Source organism: Lepidochelys olivacea (assembly GCF_965140295.1).
Source record: "Lepidochelys olivacea isolate rLepOli2 genome assembly, chromosome: 3".
Lineage (NCBI taxonomy): Eukaryota > Metazoa > Chordata > Testudines > Cheloniidae > Lepidochelys > Lepidochelys olivacea.
This window is the reverse complement of record NC_140413.1, coordinates 6,082,899-6,103,862: the sequence shown is the minus strand read 5'-3', so window position 1 is coordinate 6,103,862 and position 20,964 is coordinate 6,082,899. Positions and strand designations below refer to the sequence as shown.

Genomic DNA, 20,964 nt, shown 5'->3' with positions numbered 1-20,964 from the left:
CACACAGCGCACAGTCAACCTGTGGAACTCCTTGCCTGAGGAGGTGGTGAAGGCTAGGACTATAACAGGGTTTAAAAGAGAACTGGATAAATTCATGGAGGTTAAGTCCATTAATGGCTATTAGCCAGGATGGGTAAGGAATGGTGTCCCTAGCCTCTGTTTGTCAGAGGGTGGAGATGGATGACAGGAGAGAGATCACTTGATCATTACCTGTTAGGTTCACTCCCTCTGCGGGGCACCTGGTATTGGCCACTGTCCAAAGACAGGATACTGGGCTGGATGGACCTTTGGTCTGACCCAGTATGGCTGTTCTTATGTTCTAAGCCCGGGGAGATCTGCAACTTGTGCATTTCTAGTGGTAGACAAGGGCCTGCTATGGGAGGGACTGGCTAGCTCGCAGGTTGGCTTCTTGGTTCTGGGCTCAATAGGAGAATGGTTAGAGAGTCCCAGGCTGCTGGCCCTTCATTGGCTCATCACGTGGAGAGGAAGGACAGCTTTGTGGCACGGTGCTGAGCTTCGATAGCTCTCGGTTCGATTCCCGGAGCTATCGAAGACTTACTGCACGTCCCTCCCGCCGTCTCTTTCAGCCTCAGCTCCTCATCCGTAGAAGCAGGAGAACAGTTCCTTTCTCCCACCTTGTATGGATTGAAAGCTGCAGGGGAAATGAATGGTCTCTTAATATGTTGTCTGTACCGCACCTTGCACAACGGCTCCCTGATCTCCGCTGGGGCCTCCAGGTGCAGCGGTTAGTTCTTAGCTGCGCACTGTGCTTTAAAGAGGCAGCTCGTACACGTTCGTGGCAGGAGGTCCGTGGAGAATGGGGGTGCTATCATTCCTGGCGCAGGGTAGTTCTGTATTTTCTCGTCAGTGTCGCGGGCTCTGCGCTCACCCACGGCCCCGGAAGGCGTTACGTGGGGAAAGGGCTGCCTAGGTGAGGCGAAGGTTGAAAGGACCAGTTGGTGGCCCCCAAGCTAGGAAAGCCGTTGTAGTTTTGCAAATAAATGGACACTACTAAGACAGGAAACTGTGAATTAGGGTTAACGTTCAAAAGCTACCTGGGATCGTTGACCAACATGTTGGGATAACAACGCCCACCTTCTGCGTATGGAGATGAATTCACCTCAGGTGTAGAGCCATTGACTTGAGTCCAGTTACAGCAGGGATGAACCTGGCCCATAACCTGCCTTCTGTCTCCTGATGATCGCCGAACGGATTTACAAACTACATACAGCCTCTGGGGTTTGCTTCCCCCAGCACTGACAGGCAGCCACCTCTGGGGCAGAACGCGGCAGCTAACAGGACACAGTGACGAAAGAGTGGAAGGGGAAGAATGTTACCATATCAAAGTGGGTGGGGATGAGTTAGGCAGGATTTAATTACTTGAGCTTGCATTTGGCCAAAGCACTAGGGTTAATACTCCTCTTCTTGTGTGTGGGAATCTTCAATGACCAGGAGTGGTTAAGGCTTGTGTTGTATATCTCAGCCAAGTCCCTCACTGTTATGGCAGAGGTGGGTAACTCTGCATGGCCAGGAAGCTGCTAAAATTAGTGACAGCAGAAGCATTTCTTGGCCTAGTTCTTCCTGCTGTGTGTGCTCCTATCAAGCCTCACAGTGGGGGCTCGAAGGAGGAGTCCAAGGAGGCCAGAAGTGCAGAGCCGGTAACAGCTTTCCAGGGGGAAGGTCACAGCAGCCAGGCTGCTGATCTGATGAAAGGGGCAGGCCAGGCAGGTGGCATTCACAGAGATAGCTGGCATCAACTGGCAAGACTCCACTGAAGTCAACAGAGTGCTGCTGACTGACACCAGTGAGGATCTGGCCCCGTTGTACCTTAAGCCAAGCAAGAAAAAGAAAAAATGGAAAATGCCCTTTATTTAGCTGCAAACCGATTTCTGTTGATTTTCCAAGGTTCAAGCGATAAACTTAAAACAAAAGATGTCTGCCGTGTAACCCTGAACAGAAGAGTTTATAGCCGGTCTGTACCTAAACAAGCTAGCATGGCATGACGCCAACTGTGCAAACAACTCAACCACTAAAAACCTCGTGTACTGCTCTTTCTTTCTTTCTTTCTTTCTTTCTTTCTTTCTTTCTTTCTTTCTTTCTTTCTTTCTTTCTTTCTTTCTTTCTTTCTTTCTTTCTTTCTTTCTTTCAATACATTGTTGCACCCAAAGAACATTGTTTCACTACAAAGTCTTGCTGGCTTATATTGCAAACATTCATGTTCTGATTTCAGTTTTGGGGCAGAGGGGGTATGTACGTTTTAACAGGAAAAACAGCAGCATTTGAAACAAATTAATTCCTTAACCTCCCGTCCCTGGGCCAGATTTTCAGGTGCTGGGCTAGATCTTCCGGGGCAACACCAGTTGACACCAGCTCAGTATCAGGCCTGTTGTATTTAGTTAAAAGTACGGCCTGTTATCACACCGCAGCTTTGTAAACCCCCTGACATGAAAGCTGGCTGTGCGCCCCAGGGCCAGTGTGTCTGGTGGCCGTGGGGTCGTAGCCAGTCTGAAAGCCTGTGTCACAGCACCCTCTAGTGGGAATAGTTCAAATGACACTGATGGTTTTTCTCGGTGCTTATCGCATGCCCTGGCGTGCTGGAACAGTGTATAGAGTGGGGGTGCCCAGAGCCATTGAACCAAACTGTAAACCCTGCATAAGATGGAAACCACTTCAAGCCAGGGGTGCTGCTGCGCCCCCAGCACCCCCAGTTCCAGCACCTCTGGCCCTGGCCCAGCACAAGACACAGACTACAGGCAGCTCCTGCTCCAGAGAGCATGAGAATCTAATACGGGAGATGCACTGGGAAGCCCAGCACTCCAGGATGTCCCTGCCAAGGTACAGCTTGTGCTGGGGGAAGGGGTAATGCCACGGGGGAAGGGGCGCCTGTGTTCTCACTCTCACTCCAGCTCCCCTCCCCCGATTGCAGGAGGTCATCCACTCCATCCTGCTGAGCGGCAGGATCGGGCCTGACATCCGGCTGGCCGAGTGCTACGGCCTGCGGCTCAAGCATGTGAAGTCCGACGAGATCCACTGGCTGCACCCGGACCTGACGGTGGGCGAGGTGCAGGCCAAGTACGAGTGTCTGCACCTGGAGGCCGAGTGGAGGTACGGGGAGACCCCGCGCGCCCGTCTTTAGGACCAGAGATCGCCCTGCGGAACGGGCAGGCGCCGCCGGAACAGGTGGCCGCGCGGGAGGCCGCCATGGCGGGAGGACAGTCAGGGGCTGTCGGGTCCGCATGGACCCGTCACACCTGGATCCGGGGGTCTCAGCCGAGTCTCCACTCGGGCACATTGCGGAGTGGGGCAGCAGGGGCGAGGGGCGTCGGCAGGGCAGGGCTGTGGTAGCTGTCGGGGCTAGGCGCGTTGCAGAAAGAAAGACCCTTCCTCGGAAGAGCGGACACCCCAAATAGCTGCCTTATGGTTTTCTTGAAGGTACGACCTCCAAATCCGCTACCTCCCTGAGGACTACATGAAGTGCTTCCTAGAGGACAGGACCACCTTACTGTACTTCTACCAGCAGGTCAGAGTATTTGCAACACGCTCTCCGGGGCATGAGTGGGCCCGACTCCGCCGACTCCTGCGGCAATGTGCCCTCTTGCACCAGTGTTGAATTTGGCCTCCCGTCCGCACGCACCCGTGATCCCCCAGGATTCACACGTCTCCCGGGAATCTCTCTCCCTTTCTTGCTCTCACCACACCGGGGCCTGATTGAAAAAGGTTCTGAGCACCTACAAATTCCAAAGAAGTCGCTGGGAACTGCGGGCACCCAGACCTGGCCAGCAGTCCCCGTGCGGGTGTGGTTGACCAGCAGCAGCAATGGTTAGAGTAGGGACGTGTCTGAAGACGTGAGCTTCAGGGGTCGGCCACTCTCTCATCTCAGAGCAGAATGAGCTCAAGGGGTGGACGCTAAAGCTAGAGAAATTCAGACTAGAACTAAAGCACCTGTTTGACCAGGGAGAGTCATTAACCACTGGACCCACTTACTAGGGACGGGGTGGCGTCTCCATCCCTGGTGGCTTTTAAGTCAAGACCGGCTGTCTCTTTCTTAAAGCTCCACCATAGCTCAACCAAAAGCTATGGACGACCGGCAGGAATCGCTGGGCGAGGCTCTATGCCCTGTCTTCTGCGGGAGGCCAGACCAGTGCTCCTCAAATGTCATTGCACCAGGACCCCTTTCGGACAATGAAATTATGACATGACCCCGGAGGCCGCGGGAGAGCCCAAGCCCCGATGCCCTGGGTCGGGGGAGAGGAGCCCGAGCTGGGTGTGAGGAGGGGTGGGGGGAGAGCCCAAGCCCTGATGCCCTCCGTGGGGGGAGAGAGGCCCCGAACTGGGGGCTGGGGGGCTGGAGCCCGAGCCCAGCCGCCCGAGACGGGGGGACAGGGGTTCAAAGCCCGAGCCCCCTGGGAGTGTGGCGCTCGGGCTGCAGCACCAGGTCCCAGCGAGTCTAACGCTGGCCCTGGCAACCCCATTAAAATGGGGCCCTGACCCACGGTTTGAGAACCGCTGGGCGAAATGATCGGAATGCCCCCTTCAGGCCTTAGCAGCTATGAATCCCCAGGGCAATGCCTGGAGACCAAACAGCTCCGGTTCCTGAAGTAAATCTCTTTGCCCGGCACGTGCCCCAGCGGCATTCACACTCGGGCCTGCAGCCCCATCGCTGCAGGAAAGGGGAGAGGCGAGGAGGGATTGTGGGGATGCCGGACACCTGACTGGCCTCCTGATCTCTCCTTCTGGCCTTGCAGCTCCGGGCCAGCTACATGCAGCAGTATGCCAGCAAGGTGAGCGAGGGCATGGCCCTGCAGCTGGGCTGCCTGGAGCTCAGGTACGTACCTCGCAGAGCAGGCGTGGAGCGCTAGGGGACCGTCCCCAGGGGGCCAGGGGAAAGAACCCTTCTTAAACATGCATCCCAGCCCCAAACTGGATCCAGAGAAGTGTGGGAGGAAGCGCTGGCTAGTGGTTAAAACAGCAGAGGGCAAGGAGCCAGGGATTGCCAGGGGGTGAATCCTGTCCCTGCCACCGGCTCACTGTTTCCAGCCATTTCCCCACTCCGTGCCTCAGTTTCCCCCTCTGCAAAATGGGATCACGCTTTGTAAACAGCTTGGAGCTCCTTGGACAATAGGGCTCATTTAGTGCATAGCGTTTTCCTATTGTGGCTCCCTTTGCTCCAAGCCAGAGGCTCACCTGGAGCAAAACAAGGGCTGCCTGGAGCAAGCCCCCAGCAAAGGGACCGGGGAGAAGTTCCAGGTTTTGTTCGGGCTGGGAGGGCAGCTTCTTTTGAGCGAGTCCCATCCCCCTTGGATGTGGTGGGCTGGGAAGCTCAAGCCAGATGCCAGTGCCATGGCACTGCACGAAGGGGGGCGGGGGTGTCAGGAGGAGGTAGAAGAGAGGAAAGATGAGGATGAAGAAACCGGCGCAGCTGAGCTATGGGCTCTGGTGCCCCACGGCTCCCAGGGGCGCTGGGGAACGGCTCTCTCATGCCCTACAGCTAGAATAATATGGTGGGAGGGGGGATGCGTTCCAGCTGAATCACTCCGGCGGGCCAGCTGGACTTGAGCAGCAGGACGTTAGACGGGCCCTAACAATAACCGGAGAGATTCAACCCCAGGAGGCTCCTCTGTTCTCCATGCCCACGGTCGTCTGTAGTTGGCAGAGAGCAGTGCCAAGGCGGGTGGTGGTGGCATGGTTGGTATGCCACCCAGCAGGCTTCAATGCGGTCGCCATCAGCCCCCCCGTGAGATGCAGGCGCATGGGAAGTGCCGGCGGGGGTCGGGAGAGGCAGCCGTTGCTCGCTAGGGTGAGGAAACACTCCTGCTACAAGTCAGTGGGGGCTTTCTTGATTTACGCCAGCTGAGGATTTGGCCCGGGCTTTTGCTAGGATAGGGCTGGGCGGATTCTATACTCCTCGTGCCTCGTCAGCCCGCCAGGCGAAGCCCAGGCCTCTGGAAATCCATCAGAGTTCTGCAGTGAGTTTGTTGCTGATAAGAGGCAGGAGGAACCCAGCTGGACTCGAACTGCCATGGCTGGTGGTTAGCAAAAGCCTGGAGCTGAGCACGTTTGAGCTGACAGTCACGGATGGGGGAAGAACCCCAGAGCCACCTGCTTTTCTGCCTGTCACTCTCCATAGGCCAGCTGGGCTCAATCCAGAACCAGACACCCCAAAAGCTTGCGATTGTTTGGGTCCTGCCCGTTATGCAGAGAGGGAGCCACGTTGTGCTCAGTTTCAGTGGGAACGTCGCATGTCTAATTCACAGCAGAATTTAGCCCAGGGGCTATTTGCAAATTTAGATCCAGGCCTGGAGTATAAAGCTCTCCAAATCTGTGTAACACCTTGGTTACCACATGTAAGCAGCAGATTCAGAACCCTGACTTTCTGCTCTAAGTTACAGGCCTCTGCCACATGAGCTAATGGAGTAACTCCATTGACTAGTAGCAGTGGTAGGCTGGTATCCTCTCTGAGAATGAGCCACTAAAGGGGGCCGTGACACATTTAACTAACTTATTACCTTTGCATCTGCAATTCTTATCTGGGCCCATCTGTTTGAAGGTCCCTTTCCTGACTCTGATCACAGTGTGAGGTTAACGGGGTGTCTGCTGCCCTCCTATCATTTTGTACCGCTCATTTTGCATATTGAATGTACGAATGAGCCACCAGGGGCTGATGGCTAATCTGTTGCCCTGGCATTTGCAGCCTGCTTGCATGCCCACGCCCCCACCCCCATATAGGATGCGCACGTGTGAGGTCGGTATGTTGACACCTGACCTTCACTCTTCTTGCAGGAGGTTCTATAAGGACATGCCGCACAATGCCCTGGATAAGAAATCCAACTTTGAGTTCCTGGAGTAAGTAGCCAGGTTCTATTTCTTCTCGACTCTCCCCCCCTTCCCCCCCACTCCTCGGAGTTCCCCAGTCCTCACAAATAACAGGGTGTCCAATGCCACGTGATCTCTTAATTAAGGCAAGGAAATCTCCTCCTATACTTATGGCCCAGGGGATTAGGCAGCTCCCTAGATCCCAGCACAGAGGGAGACTCACCATTTAAGTACCTAACCACAAGGACACTTGTGGCTGATTGTGTCCACACACAGCCTCCTCCCCCAGAGTCCGAACCCTGCAGAATCTACTGGGCTCAGTGTAAAGCCTGGAATGGATGTGCTATGGTTTGGGCTCTTTGATGGTTATTACAAGATCCTGGCCAAGAGCCTGGAGTGGGCTGCCCTAGAGACGTTGCAGAAACGTGTGTGTGTGGGTGGGTGGGTGTGTGCCCCTCAAAGCGTCATGGCCCTACTGCAGGGAGTAAATCCCAGAGTGGGGGAAGCTGGGATCCTCATAAGTGCAGGAAGCCTGAAATGCCATGAGATGAACCCCCTCATATCATCCCCTACCGCGTCAGGTGCATGAGGCAACATTACTGATCACAACAATAGATCGCGATCAAAGTGGGGCAGTACCAGAGTCCCTGTCCTGAGGGCAGGGATCACTGAGAGGTGGTCTCTCTGTGGCCCTGGGGATTTCTGCTGAGGCTGCCCGCTGCAGTGCAGACGGTCCTCAACCGGGAACCAGGCTGGGAGCACTGCTTTAGGGGCCACCAGTCACTCATCAGGTGGCACTGAGCTCCAGTCATCGCTGATCAGAGACCCATCCAAGCCAATGACGCGGGGGACTCAAGGTGCCTGTCACACGTCCCCTGGCACCCCTCCATGCGCCAGGCAGGATATTTTAAAGCCGGCCTAAACGCCACTAAAATGCGGATGAAAGGAGTAGGTTTTGCAGAGTCCCTGTGGGATCGTTAACCTGTGTGTGCGTCTCTTGCTCTCTCTGCCTTTCAGAAAGGAAGTAGGGCTGGACCTGTTCTTCCCCAAGCAGATGCAGGAGAATTTGAAGGTGAGGTGCTGCAGAGCCCGGCCTAGGGGTGTTATGGACAAAGGACACTTGTGGCCAGCGCAGGAAGCCAGGACTCCCTCAGAGAACAGCTCAGTGCAGCTGGGTTAAGCCGTTAGGGTGAAATCCAGGCCTGGTGCAGAGCAAGGAGACAGGTGCCACTCTAGGCCTGGGGCCTAAGCCAACCCTAGGAGTGTAAGTGGGACTTGAGTGGCACCTAGGATGTCGGTTGAAGAATTCACCCTTTGCCAAGAAACGACAAAGCTGGGGAGCTGACCTGGGGAAGGGGCAGGCCGGGCGCGGAACAGCAGGGAACTCACCCAAACCTAGGAGTTCCTTGCAGAGCTCTCCAGCGCCCCGCACTGGGTTGTCAGGTCTCTCGGTCAAGGAGCGGAGTTGGGAAAGCCGCTCACAGGAATTAGCAGGGGTTCCTGGAAGCCGGGATTGAGGGCTGTTGGCAGAGCTGTGTATGGGGAGCCCAGGGCTAGAACAGTGGGGGGCGGGGAGGGGGTGGAGGTCAGGGATGAGGGGCGCTGGCAGAGCTGTGTGTGTGGGGAGCCCAGGACTGGAATAGCTGGGGATGCAGAGCGGCTGGGGGTCCAGTCTGAGGGCGTCAGCAGAGCCGGGGAAGGTAGGAGTGGAACCACAGCAGGGCTGCAGGTCAGCAGTGAGGGGACGGCTCACGACTGGAACAGCGGGCGGGAGAGGGGGGTCAGGACTCAAGTGCATTGGCGGAGATACTGTGCATGTGGAGAGGGAAGCATTTGGGTACGCAGACGCCTCCCAGACCGGGCTGCTTCCGGCTGTCGGGTCTTTATGCCCAGCCAGCGGGGCCCGTCGCTGACTCCCCGGCTCGGGCGCTGTTCTCTCCTCAGCCCAAGCAGTTCCGGAAGATGATCCAGCAGACGTTCCAGCAGTACGCCCTGCTGCGGGAGGAGGAGTGCATCATCAAGTTCCTCCACACCCTCGCCTCTTTTGCCAACATTGACCAGGAGAGCTACCGCTGCGAGCTGATCGTGAGTACCTGCCTGGGGAGGACGGGGCGCTGTGGCCGGGGCTGGGATCTGTACGGTTCCGTCACACGCCTCCAGCCAGCACCTGCCTAGAGCCTGATCATCCAGCCTTGGCTGGCTAATAAGCATCGCTCCATGGCCAGCGTCGGGAGGAGGGCTGGGGATCAGTGCTCGGATAGAGGGGGAAATACGGCATTCCCAAATCTCCTGTTGGCCTGGGGTTGAGGGCCAGTATATGGTAGGATACACAGTATGCCCAGCCCCAGGGCTCTGAGTGTGAAATTTGCTGCCCGCCAAGGGGCTGGTGCAAAGTTCTAGGCACCGGCCTCTCTTTCCAGGATGCATTTCACCTTACCAAGGGCCTGATTCTGCTCCCTCTGACACCATTTCAGTGCAGTTGCTTCTAATTTATACCAGCGGGAGAGCAGAATCAGGCCCCCAGTCAGGGCAAACCCAGCAGAGGAGGCCTGAGTGGGGGTGGGGAGTTGGGCGTCCTTAGCGGGCATTGCTGTCCTGTGGCCCAGGTGTTGTGTGGCAGGCTTCTTCCAGTTGTCTTGCTGTGCGTGAAAGGGAGCCAGCCGGGGCAGGGCTGAGGAGCAGAGCTGCGTTGCCGCGTTCCAGCTGCGAATGCCTGGTCGGATCCCTGGGCGGGCCGTGACTGAGCCCTGGGGGGTACCTGCTGGGAATGCCAAAGGAGAGGAACAGTTCCCCGAGGGAAACCCCGGAACACAGAACAGGACCCTATGGGGGATTCCTGATCTCTTGGAAATACCCTGCAACTGTGCCCTAATGGTGGGGCTTCTACATTCACTGTACTGCCCGCGGCGTGGGGAGAACTGGGCAGCTCAGTATGAAACCTTCTGCTCCATGTGCTGCGATGAAAATGTCAGGGTGCATGCATACAGACGAGGGCAGAGACTAGCGTCGGCCCTGGGCTGGAGCGGTTAGCCGGAGATGCCCAGCCTTGCAGGATTGTTTCCGTCAGGATGAGAAATCAGGGCCATGAGACCAGGCGGTTCTTGGGCACCGTCCCGTTTATTGCACCCTCAGCAAGTTTGCAGATGACACTAAACTGGGAGGAGAGGTAGATACACTGGAGGGTAGGGTTAGGATACAGAGGGCCCTAGACAAATCAGAGGATTGGGCCAAAGGAAATCTGATGAGTTCAACAAGGACAAGCGCAGAGTCCTGCATTTAGGATGGAAGAATCCAATGCACCGCTACAGACTAGGGACCGACTGGCTCAGCAGCAGTTCTGCTGAAAAGGACCTAGGGGTTACAGTGGACGAGAAGCTGGATATGAGTCAGCAGTGTGCCCTTGTTGCCAAGAAGGCCAATGGCATTTTGGGATGTATAAGTAGGGGCATAGCGAGCAGATTGAGGGACGTGATCGTTCCCCTCTATTCGACATTGGTGAGGCCTCATCTGGAGTACTGTGTCCAGTTTTGGGCCCCACACTACAAGAAGGATGTGGAAAAATTGGAAAGAGTCCAGCAGAGGGCAACAAAAATGATCAGGGGCTGGAACACATGAGTTATGAGGAGAGGCTGAGGGAGCTGGGATTGTTTAGTCTGCGGAAGAGAAGAATGAGGGGGGATTTGATAGCTGCTTTCAACTACCTGAAAGGGGGTTCCAAAGAGGATGGCTCTAGACTGTTCTCAGTGGTAGCAGATGACAGAACGAGGAGTAATGGTCTCAATTTGCAGTGGGGGAGGTTTAGGTTGGATATTAGGAAAAACTTTTTCACTGGGAGGGTGGTGAAACACTGGAATGCGTTACCTAGGGAGGTGATGGAATCTCCTTCCTTACAAGTTTTTAAGGTCAGGCCTGACAAAGCCCTGGCTGGGATGATTTAGTTGGGGAATCGGTCCTGCTTTGAGCAGGGGGTTGGACTAGATGACCTCCTGAGGTCCCTTCCAACCCTGATATTCTATGATTCACAAAGAATGGCCACGGAGGCCTGTTCCCTGAACGTGGGCCAGAACAAACAGTGGGAAGCTTCCTGGCTCAGAAGTCCCCATGCTCGCCCCTCCAGCAAGCACTGCGCCCAAGGAGCTCTGCCCCTCTGCTTCCCAGGGTCACGCTCGCAGCGCCTCCTGCTGACTTATTTCTGCCTCCGGCGCACAGGGGCTGCAAACCCGACATCCTAACCGTGCCCCGTGTTCACAGCCTGGGAAAGCCCTCGTTCCTCGCGGTCTGGCGCCCCGGGCAGTAGCTGCAAGGACCCAGCTGTTGGGAGCACATACAGGGGTTGGATTGCTCTTCCTGACAGAGAGTGGTGGGCATATGCTGGCTTTAAGGAGGTCTGTGATCGTCTTTAGGTCCAAGACTGCCCCCTGCTGGCAGCCATGACCACCTTCCGGCATAACAGCAACACTGAAGATATTAAGTATCAGAGGATATAAGACATTATAGGGGCCATTGTATACATCAGTGGCGTAGCCTCCCAGGAATACTGGGCCGGATCCTCCGCATAGCTGCGCCAACTACACCGATTGACACCAGCTGGTCCAATGAGAGTGGAAGGCAGCCAATTTCAAGCTGATACAACAAAATACTTTTTTATACAATCAGCCTGTGGAACTCACTGCCACTAGCTATCCGTGAGGGCAAAGTACCAGCAGGGTTCCAAAAAGGACTAGGCATTGGTAGATTCATAGATTAGAAGGCCGGAAGGGACCGTTGTGGTTATCTAGTCTGACTTCCTGTATAACACAGGCACCGATAGGGATAAAAACATCCTGAATTACAAGTCCATTAGATAGGACATAAAATGTATTAGCATTATAAACCCTCTCCCATCAGGGACTAAGCCAACCACAGATGGGGGTTAGGTCAGACTTTCCCCTCGGGTGTCTTGCACCTTCCTCTGGAGCAGCCGGGGCTGGCCAGTGTCATAGACAGGATGCTGCGCTTGGTGGACCTCGGGTCTGATTGAGACAGGCCATTCTGATGTTCCCATCTCAGAAAGTAACCCCCAGATTAACTCCTGGAAATCTCTGCGCCCCATACCGCAACCCCAAGTGACTCCCCCACTGGGGACCCCTGCCCTGGTCATACACTATAATATGGCTTTGGTTTCAACTGCTTCCGGCTTTCTACTCTCTGGCTCCAGCCGATCATAAAGGTGGCCCCTGACTCTGTCTCTCAGGCAGCGTCTGTGTCTGAGTTTGTACTAGCAAATATCCTGTTCCTCACAGAATTTCTCAAGCAGCTGAAGGTAGTTCAAGCCACTAGCTGCCAACAACACCCCGCAGCCGGTCTCGGTGGCTTTCACGTCGCTTCGGGGTGGGGCTGGCTGGGGCAGATCCGATGTGGATCGGCAGCCGCCGGTGCTCATGGCGAGTGCTGCGGGAAGCTTGGTTGTTTCAGCTCTCCGGGAGTTGTGCAAGGTCCGCGGTTGCACCACTCAGCTTTGTGCCCCCAAGTTTCATAGCGTTTCCACCCGGCATTTGGACACAGGCCCATCCCCAAACCTGATCCAGGCTCCCCAGCTCAGCTTGACTTTCCCAGTAGATACCAGGGGGCTTCCCCGTAGCTCCACTCCCGGCTGCTGCAGTACGTACCAGTTTAACAGCAGGGAGGGCGTGAGCGGTTTGAAGTCTTCAGTGCCCCGCAGCTGCCCAGGAGGCACTGGAATCCCCCAGCAGTGTTATCATTAGCAAGATCTAGCAGGGACTTATGATGGGGCCTGGGTTCGAGTCCTGCGGTTTTGATTGAGTTTCTGGGGTTGGTGCACGTCACCGAACGGCCTGCAGTTGCAGCCCACGAGAGGCCCAGCTGGGGGATGTTGGCAGGGAACGGCTCCCAGCTCCGCATCCAGTGGGATGCCACAGGCGGGGACTGAGGTGGGCCGGCAGAGCCACGGGTGTGGAAAGCCAGCGAAGCCGCCGTCTGCACTGCACCCGGCGCTAGACAGGGTGGTCGGCTTCTCAGTTCCACTCAGCCGAGATGAGTTTGCCCCCAGGGAATTACGGGGTGAGTCTCAGCCCAGTTCTCGGACAAGCGTCCACCTCACACTCCCCCTTCCCTTGCTGGCGCTCTGATTGGCCTCAGCGGAGAAGCCGAGGACTGTATGGACTGTGGAGACAGAACTGAGGGTGCTCTCTGCAGGCCAGGGCTCCGGCTTGCTGGGCAGGACTGTGTGGGGATGCTCATCATGCTGCTGCTCAGGCCCCCCTTTTGGGGTCCGTTCTCCAGTCCCCTTGACCAGTGCTGGGTGCTTCAGCAAACCCCTGGCCGAGAAGCTCTTGAGAAGGGGGACGGGGCTGTTTCGGAGGCAGAGCAGAGACCGCGCCCGTGTCCTTGTCTTTCCCTTCCAGCAAGGGTGGAACATCACGGTGGATCTGGTGATCGGGCCCAAGGGCATCCGGCAGATGACAAGCAAGGAAGCAAAGGTATGGGGAGGGGGGCAGGGCTAAATCCCCAAAAGATGAGAGGGCTTAGTCCCCCCTCACCCCCGCACCTGCCGGGGCTGGGACCCAGAGCACGTTCCTCTTCTGGCAATTAAAGGAGGTGGAGCTGCTTATGGAATGAGGGAGCTGCAACGGGCATCCCAAAATAGAGCGTGTGTAATGTGTGTGTGTGTGTGTGTGTGTGTGTGTGTGTGTGACATCCTTGCTTAGCTGTCTCCCAGCCCCCACAGGCGTTGTGATCACGCTGAGGTTTTGGTGCATTGCAGCCCACCTGCCTGGCGGAGTTCAAGCAGATCAAATCCATCAGGTGTTGCAGCGTGGAGGAGGGCAGAGCCGTGCTGCAGCTCACACTCACCGGGACCCCCCAGGTAAAGTGGGGGGAGATGGGCAGCGCTTCGATGTCTCTTACCGTCCTAGAGCCACGTAGAGTCCAAGGCCAGAAGGGACCACTCTGATCATCTGCTCTGCCATAGCACACCGGCCACAGAACTCCTCTGAGCTAATGCAGATCTCTTAGAAAAAAACATCCAGGCTGGATTTAAAAATGCCCAGTGCTGGAGAATCCACCACGACTGTTGGTAAAATGTTCCAGGGGTTAATTACCCTCACCGTTCAAAAATGACCCCTTGTTTCCAGGCTGAATTCGTCTAGCTTCAACTCCCAGCCATTGAATGTTGTCTGCTAGACTGAAGAGCCCATGACTATCAAATAGTTGTTCCCCCAGTGCCAAGGTTGGAAAAGAGAAATGAGGGGAGAAAAAGGGGAGACAGAGAACTATTTTTTGGGAGACGACTGTTCTAAAAACAGCTGCAAAAACTAAAAGCGCGTCACATGGTTTTAGTAGTAACATAAAAAAGGTCACAGCGTCACAGTGATCAAATGACACAAAGCTGGTGGGGGGCGGGGTTGTCAACACTTGGGAGGATGGAACTAAAAATCAGAGGGTTCTTGATAAATTGGAGAACTGGGCCGTGAACAACAACGTGAAATTCAGCAAAGACAAATGGCTGGTGCTACACGTTGGGAAGAAAAACCAACTGCACAAATACAGGATGGGAGTTAACTGGCTCGTCAGCAGCACTGCTGAGAAGGAGCTGGGAGTTGTGGTGGGTCACAGCCTCAGTACGGGTCAGCAATGCGATGCTGTTGCAAAAAAAACAAAAGCAATTTTAGCAATGAACAGAGGCACCGCAGGCAAGTCACGGGCGGTGCAAGTACCACTCTGCTCGGCGCTGGGCAGGCCTCAGCTGGAGGACTGCGTCCAGTTTGGGTCACCACTGTGTAGAAAGGGTGTAGAGACACTGGAAAGGATCGAGAGACGAGCGACAAAGATGATCAGAGGGATGGAATGAAAGCCATGCGAGCAAAGACTGAAGGATCTGGGCATGTTTAGTTTGGAAAAGAGGAGATTAAGGGGAGACAAAAGAGTGGTCTTCAAATCCTTGAAAGGCTGCCCTAAAAAAGATGGAGAAAAGCTGTTCTCTCTTGCCACAGAGGCCAGGGCGAGAGGCAGGGGGTCAAACTCCAGCAGAGCAGATTTAGATTAAATCTCAGGAAAAACTTCCTCATTTGTAAGAACAGCAGGACAATGGAGCAGACGCCTGGGGAGGTCGTGGAAGCTCCTTCACGGGAGGTTTTCAGAAGGAGGCTGGAGCCATCTGCCTTGGATGGTTTCGACCCAACAAATCCTGCATCTTGGCAGAGGGTTACACTGGATGGCCCTGTGGTCCCTTCTAGCCCTATGGTTCGATGATTCTATAACAGTCACATGTTGCTACCAGAAAGACAAGGGCGGGGTGGGGTGAGGTGGGGTGGCAGTATCTTTATTTCACCAACTTCTGTTTGTTTAATATCCTGGGTCGGATAGGGCTACCAGGACACTGCACCAGCTGTTCTTAGCGCAGGGTATGAGTGCAGGCCAATAGCTGTAGATGGCACCAGACCAATACGTTAGGGACCCAATTTGTCCCCATTGGAATCAATGGGCTTGCCCGGGTGTACTTTAAAGATGTTAATGCATCAGGCCAGATACAGAGGTGCATCTCGGAGGGCGTAACAGGGTGTAATCTTGCACCTCCTGCTGCCCCTTCAGTGGGAACATGACCCCAGCTCCAGCCTGTAATGGGGACGGTTAGACGCACCCTCTGGCACCGGTGTGTCACGTACACCCTCTTACCCGTCGCTTGTGACCTTGGCCTTCTGGCGCGAATGGAGCCTGAGTGGGTGTAACTCACACGCCGGGGGGCTCAGTGGAAGCTCGGCTCATGGGTGCGGTTTCACTTGTGCAAATCTCCTGCCCGTGGCTGGGGACCCAGGTTCATCTCTGAGTCTGGCCCCGAGTGGTTTGGGTTTGCTGGACCCCAGTGTCCCAGAAGGGAGAGGGATGGGCTCAGTATGGCAGCGCATCTCAACACTAGCCCCTGCGGCCTCCAGGTGTCCAGCCGTTGTCCGTCCAGCTGGGAGCATGGAAATCTGGATGCAAATGTTCACCTGGGTTTCTCCCCTCCACCCCACCTTTCATGTTTCACAGTCCCTGGCTATTAAAACCTCCTCCCTGGCCGAGGCGGAGAACATGGCTGATCTGATAGACGGTTACTGCCGGCTGCAGGGGGGCCTGGAAATCTCCCTCATCGTCCGTCCCAAGAAAGGTGAGCGACTCTCTCCAAGCACAGGCGCTTGGGAGACCAGAGGGGGAGCAGATGCAACGGGATTGCGATGCCCATGAACGTCAAGGGGTGATGTCCCAAACTGGAGCCAGGCTTAGTGCAGGGAGTTTTCTTAACCCCCTGTTCCCAGCACCCCCATCAACCCTGATTTACAATCCCCTGACTATTCCAGTTCGGCGTCCCTGCATAGAGCCCCTTCTTTTCCTGTCCTGGACCATCGCCACGATCCTGCTAAATTACAGGAGAGGGGCAAGTGTCCCTTCAGTCTCAGCTGAGAGCCACCAAACTCGCTGCGCTTGTGATCCACGCTGGCGTTGAACCCCAGATGGCGTCCCGAGGTGAAAGGCGGTGGCAGTGTGGGGCTGTCTCGGCTTGATGTTCGTATGCAGGTTGCTGAGCAGCTGGGTGTGTGAGGAAGGGCCCCCCGACTGCACTCTGCCTTCCATCCCATATCTTCCTCGGAGGCTCAGCAGAATGGCCGGGGAAGGGAGAGCGGAGGCTAAGATGTCCCCAGAGTCTGGCAGCCAAACGGGGGGTGGGTGGGCGACAGGAGATGCAAAGTCAAGACCCTTTTCCCCCTTTCCCCACAGAGAATGAGAAGCGGGTGAGCCTGCCACAGATCCCCGCACAGTAAGTAGAACATAACCTCTCGAGGGACCTGTATTGGCACTGGGCAGAGGGGCCACAAAGGCGGGATGTCCAGGTTGGAAGGAAGGGCCATAAAACTAAAGCCCTGACCATGTGTGGCCCTCAGAGATCGCACGAACGCCTGGCTTCAGAGCGGGGCTTAGATACCCTGGTGATAGGCACCTTGGAAATACTGGAGCTGGGTGGATGGATGGAAGAATGAGGAGATGGATGGACAGACGGATGGATGGATGCATGAATGGATAGGACATCTGGTGTCTGAGCTTGTCTCTTGCTCGTTTTCACCCATGCTTTTACCTGTAGGGACATAGACGAGAGAAGACCCATGTTAACTGAGAGCATCAGTGTGGGTGAGTTTCATTCACCCCTCTTGCCATCCGGCCACGGCTGGGAACTGGAGAGTAAGCGAGCCGGTGCCACTGGCAGAAGGAGAAAACAGAGGGATGGGAGTGTTTGGGGAAGGGGAGAGAGAATCTCAGCTCCCTTGTATTAGAGACGGGCCCGAGGCAAAGCTCCAGATCCAGCCTCCCTCTATCTCCTGCCCCTGACCGGGGGACCCTCACTTTTTTTTCCTCTCTGTCCCATGGCCACAGAGTCGGGTGGAACCAACCCGTTAGTGCGGCCCCAGTGTGGGTCCTTCCTGCCTCTTTAGACCCTCCTTGGCAGCAGCTGGTGCTGGCCCCTGTCTGGCAGGACGCTGCCCTAGATGGACCCCTGAGCTGGCTCACCGTGGCGGTTCCCATGGCCAGCAGCTTCTGTGGGCACGGGGGGACTGGACAGCCTGTGCTTATCCGTGGGGTTGGTGCGGATGGGCTGTCCAGGCGGAGGCCCCGGGCTTGCCACGGTGTCACAGGATAAGGGGCAGCTCGTAGGGGTCTCAGACCGGCTGGCTTATTAAAAGAAACACCCCAGGCTGGGCCCTGCAGAGGTGGCCCCTTCTTAGTGCTGCAGCTCATTTTACTGCTGAATTTCTTGCCCTAGATTCGGATATTTATGCTGAAATCCCCGATGAGGCCTCGAGACCCAAGTCTGGAGGTACGTGCCCTGCCTGGCCCCTCCAGCTTTGCTTGGTTAGTGACACTTCTCCTTGAAGACATGAGAACCCACATGCTGGAGGAAGGGACGCCAGCTCCAGGGGAAAGGGACTGGCTGGTCGGCGCCTCTTTGCTGGCTCCCAAAAGACGGTGGAGACGTGATGGGAGGAGCTGAGCTGCGAGGGGAGGAGCTTGGGGTCAATCAGCCCCTCCCACTAGGTGCTCCTTAAGGGCTTGGTCTGAAGGATGTGATTTTTCTATATTAGAGAGAGGGGGGCTCCATCCATCGCTGGTGTAAATCCGCATAGCTCCATTAGAGGAGAAGAAGCGGCACTGATTCGCACCGGCACTGGATGTGGCCTATTATCCGTAACCTCCGGCTCTGGCTTCCCCCGACTGATCGTGGGTGGAAAGGTTCATGCGTTCGTCCTCCCCGTGGTTAGCCTCCCCCCGCCTCGTGATTTGTAAACTCGGCCCCTCAGATACTGTCGTCATCCTGCGCTGAACAGGCACCGTGGGGGGATAATTCATTAGCCCTGGAGACTGCTTTGCCTGCAGGAGATGAGGGAGGGCTCTGTCTATACCGAGGACAGTCCCTGTCCTCTGGGAGCCCCCGAGGCCGGGAACGGGGGTGCGGCTGGCCATAGGATCAGTCACGCTCCGTGGACTCTGGATTTGCACACCTGACAGAGCGGCTGGCTTTTCAGGGGCTGCACCGAATGTACCAGCCCCGTGGAGCCATCGCCTGCTGGGGGGATCTCCAAGCAGGGACTCCCAGGGATGAGCTGGCGGCACCAGCGAACCCTGTCCCTCCGGTTTCTCTGTCCCTCCAGCCCAGCAGTATGGGGTCTCCCGAGAGGATGTGACTCTGGGCAGGATCCTGGGGGAAGGTTTCTTCGGGGAGGTATACGAGGGCATTTACACCAACCAGGTGAGTTCGCTTTCTCTTTGCTGCCGCCGACTCGCAGCCACTGATCCTCCCCATGGGGCTGGCAGGGGTGGGCGCAAGAGGGCAGATGCCAGCCCCGCCACAGACGAGGCTGTGGCAAAGTGCCCGTCCCACAGCACCCCCTTGTTGCCGTGCGGGCACACTCCTGTGATAGGCCTGGCCCCTCTGATATCCAGCCCTTTCTGCGGCTAGGTCTTTTCAGTCTATTACCCCCTCAGTCCAGTGATATTCCACCCACCAGTCATCAGCCACTGGGCAGCTGGGATCACTGGCTCGTGTCCTCTTCACCCAGCCCTCTTGTCCCCTCTCAGCTTTTGTCTTCTCTTCTGGGCCCATGGGCCCCCAGGGCCTGATTCCCCTTAATCCTGGCCCTTTCCCGTCAGGGCCGGCTGCACAGGGACGTGGATTTCCCCTGAAACCCGGCTTCCCTTTCATCCTGGCTCTTCTCAGCCCAGGGCCTGTCCCATACCCCCTTTGGAGGCACTTCCTACCTGCGCTTTCCTCCCGACAAACCCCCTCAGCTGCTTCTCAGGCCCCAGTGGTTAGCCCCAGGCTGCGCTAATTCCCCCACCCCCTGGACATTGCCCCGTGATCAAGGCCTTGGGTGAAAGCCCCTCTTCTGCCTTCTTCTCCTTCCAGAAGGGGGTGCGGATCAACGTGGCCGTGAAGACCTGCAAGAAGGACTGCACCCCCGAGAACAAGGAGAAGTTCATGAGCGAAGCCGGTACGTAGCTCCCGGCTGCCCGTGGCCATGGCGACAGCCTGCCCCCTCCACCTCGGGGGCGCCTCTGGCCGTATCCTGTATTGCTCTGTGGGGATCCACTGGGCTGGCAGGCCCATGGGGTGTTGGGGCAACAGGGGGCTGGAGATAGCTCAGGAGATAGCCGCCCGCTGACGACAGGGGTCTGTCTGTGTTACACATGGGTCTCCTAAGACGGTCATGAACCTGCCACCGCTACCAGGGCAGCTGCTGCTTTCGCTCCGGTGGGGGATGCTCACGTTCCCGTTGCTGCTGGTCCCCGGTTCAGCCCGCCCCCATCGACCATGCCGCCTCAGTGCCTGAGCCAACCCCGGTGTCTCTCTCGCTCGCAGTGCTGATGAAGAAGCTGGACCACCCCCACATCGTGAAGCTCATCGGCATCACAGATGAGGAGCCGACCTGGATCATCATGGAGCTGTACCCCTACGGGGAGGTGAGGGGGGAGAACAAACCCATGGGGGGCATTCGCTAGCTGGAGGGCCTGGGAGCGGGGGGATGGTCTTTACAGCAGGACTCCTTGCTCCTCATCGGGTAGCGAAGCCGTTGGAAACGTGCATCAGGCAACATTTGCTCAGCAGCAGTGATCTGTCGTTGGTGGGGAGAGGGTGGGCTAGGCGGGAGAGAAGCTTGCTTGACATGGAGCTCTTGCTGCTGTAAGGAATGCCCTCACCCACTGGCCCCTGCCAGAGGGAGTGTTGCCTAGTGGTTAGAGCAGGGGAGTGGATTCCAGGGAACCTGGGTTCCACCCTCAGTGCTGCCAATGACCTTGGGGGCAAGTCACGTCACCATTCCGTGCCTCGGTTTCCCCACCCGTAAAATAGAAATAATGATTCCTGCCTGCTCCGGAGTGGGTGGGCCTTACAATTATGGCCCCACGAGTCTCAAGAGATTTGGATGGCGCTGAAAGGCATTGGGACTCCTGGGCGCCCATCCCAATAGACCCCCCCACTGCTCCAGCGTCCCTGATATCTGCCCGTCGTGGCCGCCTTTGACTCCCATCTCTTTCCTCGCGTGGCTGTTCCTCCCCCACACCCGGGTTCCTTTGGCTTGCACTGCCTGGGTCCCCCCCAACTGCTGGGTTTGCCCCTAACCGCAGCTCTCTTGCCCCTGTGCAGCTGGGCCACTACCTCGAGCAGAACAAGAACTCCCTCAGGGTGCCCACCCTCATCCTGTACGCGCTGCAGATCGGCAAAGCCCTGGCGTACCTGGAGGCCATCAGCTGCGTGCACAGGTAAAGCTGGGGAAGGGCGCTCCAAGGGCGTTGCCAAGGCCGCGGGCATTAGCCGGCACATTGGCAGAGAGCTGCCGAACTGCTGACACATGCAAGCGCTGGAGCCAGGCACAACTTTTTGTCCGAAATTTTGGGGTGTGTGTGTGAAAAGTGCAGCTTCGTGTCGACCAAAGCGTGTTGCGAATTGGCCCTGTAGCTGACGAATCGTTTCAGTCTTGGGGGGGGGAAATGGCCCTCCCCCCCACACACAAACACACACACTGGATTTTGGCACCGGAAGCAACTTCTCGTTTTATTTTTAAAAAAGTTATAAAAACTAGAAAACGAAAACTGCATTTTTTTTTCCCATTTGGTTCAGCAGCCAGA

The 20,964-nt window shown here is 56.4% G+C and overlaps 1 protein-coding gene across 5 annotated transcripts in view; it reads left to right on the top strand.

The window, feature by feature from the left end:
* The window catches only part of PTK2B (protein tyrosine kinase 2 beta), a 111,444-nt gene that overhangs the window by 72,107 nt on the left and 18,373 nt on the right, over positions 1 to 20,964 (top strand). For all 5 annotated transcript variants that reach the window (XM_084622603.1, XM_084622606.1, XM_084622604.1 and 2 more), the window contains exons 3-18: positions 2,927 to 3,105; positions 3,433 to 3,520; positions 4,746 to 4,825; positions 6,781 to 6,843; positions 7,831 to 7,885; positions 8,758 to 8,898; positions 13,218 to 13,292; positions 13,577 to 13,678; positions 15,841 to 15,958; positions 16,567 to 16,606; positions 16,928 to 16,974; positions 17,606 to 17,659; positions 18,492 to 18,589; positions 19,247 to 19,331; positions 19,700 to 19,800; positions 20,483 to 20,598. In XM_084622603.1, the coding sequence (XP_084478729.1) occupies positions 2,927 to 3,105; positions 3,433 to 3,520; positions 4,746 to 4,825; positions 6,781 to 6,843; positions 7,831 to 7,885; positions 8,758 to 8,898; positions 13,218 to 13,292; positions 13,577 to 13,678; positions 15,841 to 15,958; positions 16,567 to 16,606; positions 16,928 to 16,974; positions 17,606 to 17,659; positions 18,492 to 18,589; positions 19,247 to 19,331; positions 19,700 to 19,800; positions 20,483 to 20,598 (1,442 nt within the window). The remainder of the gene's footprint in view (positions 1 to 2,926; positions 3,106 to 3,432; positions 3,521 to 4,745; positions 4,826 to 6,780; positions 6,844 to 7,830; positions 7,886 to 8,757; positions 8,899 to 13,217; positions 13,293 to 13,576; positions 13,679 to 15,840; positions 15,959 to 16,566; positions 16,607 to 16,927; positions 16,975 to 17,605; positions 17,660 to 18,491; positions 18,590 to 19,246; positions 19,332 to 19,699; positions 19,801 to 20,482; positions 20,599 to 20,964) is intronic.